Source organism: Bufo bufo, chromosome 2 (assembly GCF_905171765.1).
Source record: "Bufo bufo chromosome 2, aBufBuf1.1, whole genome shotgun sequence".
In the NCBI taxonomy this organism is placed as follows: domain Eukaryota; kingdom Metazoa; phylum Chordata; class Amphibia; order Anura; family Bufonidae; genus Bufo; species Bufo bufo.
The window spans coordinates 33,695,746-33,699,726 of NC_053390.1; the positions used below are offsets into that span (position 1 = coordinate 33,695,746).

Here is a 3,981-nt window from a genome sequence, read left to right on the forward strand (position 1 = left end):
GCTGGTAAACCAGGCACATTACACTTGAACACAAACAGTTGCATGGAAATAGATATTCACATTGTGACAGTCCTGCAATAAATACATGTAATGACATTAGGTTAACCATAGGAGACAGTAGCAAGGCGCAAAGGTGGTAACGGCACTCTGGGGCGTTACACATAGTATGAGTCTGCCATCAATCATTAATACCTGACAGGGTGGAACCTGGATCAGACCTTTATTAATACTCCTCCAGTTCCCTCTAATGGCAGAGACACACAGTGTCACACATCATACTGGAACCATTGGAGCCGCGGGAGTCCCGTGCCCACAGGGATTCCCAGTTTGTAACATTCTGATCCTGATCCTAGCCAGCAATCTTACCAGTACTGGTGCCACAGCCCAAGGCTGCCTTCTTCCAGAAGGATTTATGACCAGAATAAGGAGGGAGGTTATCGCTATCACCAGAAACCCTCATTGTATGCTCAGGCCTCCAAGTAAGACACCAGGGAAGAAGACAGAATGTGCAATACAGAAGTTCCTGCTAAGGATCACTGGTAGGAACGTCTTTCATGCATCTTAAGGGACAGGAATCAAGTGGATCAGCTATAGGGGAGAAGCTTTTTATTGTTTTCTTCCATGTTGTTTGCTGTCTTTGGGAGGCAGCGAAACCCTGCTGTCAGTACCAATGTGGAGAAGCGAGGAAGAAATAGTCTATAACATCTACACTGTAATATTGTCACGACCATGGTCATGGTCGTGACTCCTTGTGACGCATGCAGTTGCCCGCGGTCTGGTATTGTTCTCAACCAGGTGAGGGCTGCTAGTATGTTGCCTCACGTGTGGTTGCCGCTGGCAACATAAGGTTCTTGGCAGTGGAGCAGCCGGAGCTGGTGGCTAGGCGGCTCGCTGTCTATGCATGCGCTTGCCTCTGGCAATGTGTAGTTTTATGTGTGCACTTTGTTTGTTTGGTGTGCACGGGATTTAGTTGTATGTTCACTTCCCCTTTAAGTGGTTACCTTACCTAGTCTGGTGTTGGAAGGGTTAACTCCCTTCCCAGTGTGTGTCTGTGTGGGTGTGGCTACTTGGGCTATTTAGCCTCTGCTGGAAGTCTGTAGCTGTGGGGTACTCCAGGCATGTTATCCTCCTGGTATCCTTATACCATCTTCCAGTGAGGGCCACCCTTGTGGTCATAAAAGACACGTCGTGATGTTATGTTTATGTTTGTGTGGTGTCTATCCTCATTGCAGCTATGGATCTGGTTTCCTGTGTGTTTATGTGTGTGTGCTGTGTCCTTTTTATGTTTGCTGTGGACATCAGCTTTTGAGCACGGGATCCAGTCAGTGTGTCTGTGGCAGGTAGGTGTGGAAGTGGTTTCACTCACCTGCCCTATCCATAGGCTGTATATGTACTCCCTTCCTTGCAGCTTGGCCAGTTAGACACCTGTTCGTCCGTGTCTAGGAGGAACAGGTCGTCTTACCCTGCTCCTGAGTCCAGGGATTTCCTTAGGGCTAGTAGGGACCCTAGGTTACGGAGTATGAGCCCTCCTACCATCTGGGTTGGCTCATACGGATAGGAGTCAGAGTCAGCATTAGGGACGCAATAGGAGGTGACCTGCTCCCTGATCCTGTGGTCCTGGCCTAGCAGCTTCCATTATCCTTTAACATCGCACGGTTGAGGGTTTCCCCCACTTTCATTCGTGACAAATATCTCCTCAAATGTTTCCCCCGTCTACACCGCATGTGTTTTTACATTAAATATTGTGTGTTTTTTACATGTTTCTTCTTCTTTCCATTTTGTTTCCTACAATGTAGAATTGTCTCAGTCGATATGTTCTGAATAAAATAATTTTGCTGATTGACCGACCAAGGATGGATGGTGATGGAGACAAGATGTCAGAGAGAATATTAAATTTCACCTTAGAGATACTCTTCTGGATCACCGGAGAGGTGAGAGATTCTGATGATGTCACATTACATCATTCTTATCTATGGTAATAACAGATGATATGACTGGAGAGGTGAGAGATTCTGATGATGTCACATTACGTCATTCTTATCTATAGTAATAACAGATGATATGACTGGAGAGGTGAGGGATTCTGATGATGTCACATTACATCATTCTTATCTATGGTAATAACAGATGATATGACTGGAGAGGTGATCGACTCAGGAAGTGTCTGTAGTGATGTTTAATAATATATCCAGGATTACACAGTGGTGAAGAAGACCTCTAGTGAGCGCTGTCAGGCTCCTGTGTCTGAAGGATGGGGAAGAACCTTGAGCCCAATCACAGGGCCTCCACCTCACCTCCTGATACATGAGGAAATCAATGAACAGAAGATCCTAGATCTCATCCACAAGATGATTGAGCTGCTGACTGGAGAGGTGACACTGCTGGGAATGCTGGGACGTTATACAGTAACAGCACTGGAGGGGTCTGGGTGATGACTGTATCATTGTGTTGTCAGGTTCCTATAAGGTGTCAGGATGTCACTGTCTATTTCTCCATGGAGGAGTGGGAGTATGTAGAAGGACACAAGGATCTGTACGAGGATGTCATGATGGAGGACCACCAGACCCTCACATCACCAGGTAATAAACAGGACTGAATACACCCGTCCTTAATTATCTGTATGTAAAGAATGAATTCAGTCACTGTATGTGTCTCCTACAGGAAGATCCAGTAAGAGAAGAACACCAGAGAGATGTCCCAGTCCTCTTCTTCCACAGGATCAGAAGGTAGATGGAGATATTCCCTATGATCTGTAGAAGGCTGTGAAGTCTTGTTTTATCCCATAAGATGATATACTGCCTGCGGCCTGCGCGATCATCAAGCTCCTGAGGGCAACAGCCTCAAAAGTCTCACTGGGCATGCGCCGAGCCCAGTGACGTAATCTGAGTGCTGTTGCCTCAGGAGCTTGATGATCGCACAGGCCGCAGGCAGTACTGCGCCTGCGCGAGATTTACAGGAAGAAGAACGGGGCATTTCTTGAAGGTAGAAGATGACGTGTCAAGGGGGCGGAACCGTTTGCCGGGGCTGTGGGAGGTTATTTCAGGATCAGGAGGCGTTCTTGGGATTCAAATTAAGGCGGGCTGGCCATTGCAGGGGGGGGGGGGGGCGTACTGGGCTCCAGAGAGGGAAAAAACGCCCCTCTGGGCACCTTGGAGCTTCATTAGCATATCAGAAAAAGAGCTTTTTTTATCAAAATGACAAAACGAAATAAAGTTCCCTTTAAGGTATGGGGTCTACTGGAGAGCCAACTTTCCTCATGTGTCCCTAATGAAGAAATCCTAGCTTCTCTTCTGGCCCTACAGTTGCTTGTAATGGTGAAGCAGGAGCCGTCCGCTCCCCTCTTCACCATTAAGCTCAGCTGCTCCCCAGCAGGCACCATGTGGTCACACATCGCACTGCTGGGCTGTGTAGGAGGAGCGTGCCGGCCCAGGAATCAGCCTCTACTCCTCCTACACAGCCCAGCAAGCACAGTGTGTGGCCGCATACTGAGGAGCGCAGGATTTTTTTACTTTAATGCTCCCACATGGGGGGGGGGGGCACAATGTGGGCACATTACTGTAAGAGGACACAAAGGGGGAAAAATTACTATGTGGGAGCATTAAGGGACTGGGCAGGATGAGGTGTGTATAGATATGCACTGGACAGAGTTAGGCATGGGCTAGGCTACTTTTATATCAGCGTTTTTGTTGGATCCGTCGTGAATCAGCAAAAAGGCTTCCGCTTCATGACGGATCCGTCTTGCTCTGCATCCCAGGACGCACTCAGGAACGCTTTTGTGTGCGTCATGGGAACGCAATGAAACGGAAGGAAATACATTCTGGTGGCTCCGTTCCTTTCAGTTCAGTTTTGTCCCCATTGACAATCAATGGGGACAAAACGGAAGCGTTTTCCCCCCGCTATCCTGTGACGGATCTCAATAGTGGAAAGGGAAAGCGCAGATGTGAAAGTAGCCTTACTATGAAAATATTTGCTGTGCACGCC

The 3,981-nt window shown here is 47.9% G+C and overlaps 1 protein-coding gene across 1 annotated transcript; it reads left to right on the plus strand.

Annotated features, from left to right (window-relative positions):
* The first annotated feature begins 1,853 nt into the window (after positions 1-1,853).
* Positions 1,854-2,756, plus strand: LOC120990687 (gastrula zinc finger protein XlCGF66.1-like). The gene is made up of 4 exons (XM_040419594.1): positions 1,854-1,931; positions 2,193-2,372; positions 2,456-2,579; positions 2,662-2,756. Exons 1-4 carry the CDS (start codon positions 1,854-1,856, stop codon positions 2,754-2,756), a joined length of 477 nt encoding a protein of 158 aa, XP_040275528.1.
* Positions 2,757-3,981: the final 1,225 nt, after the last annotated feature.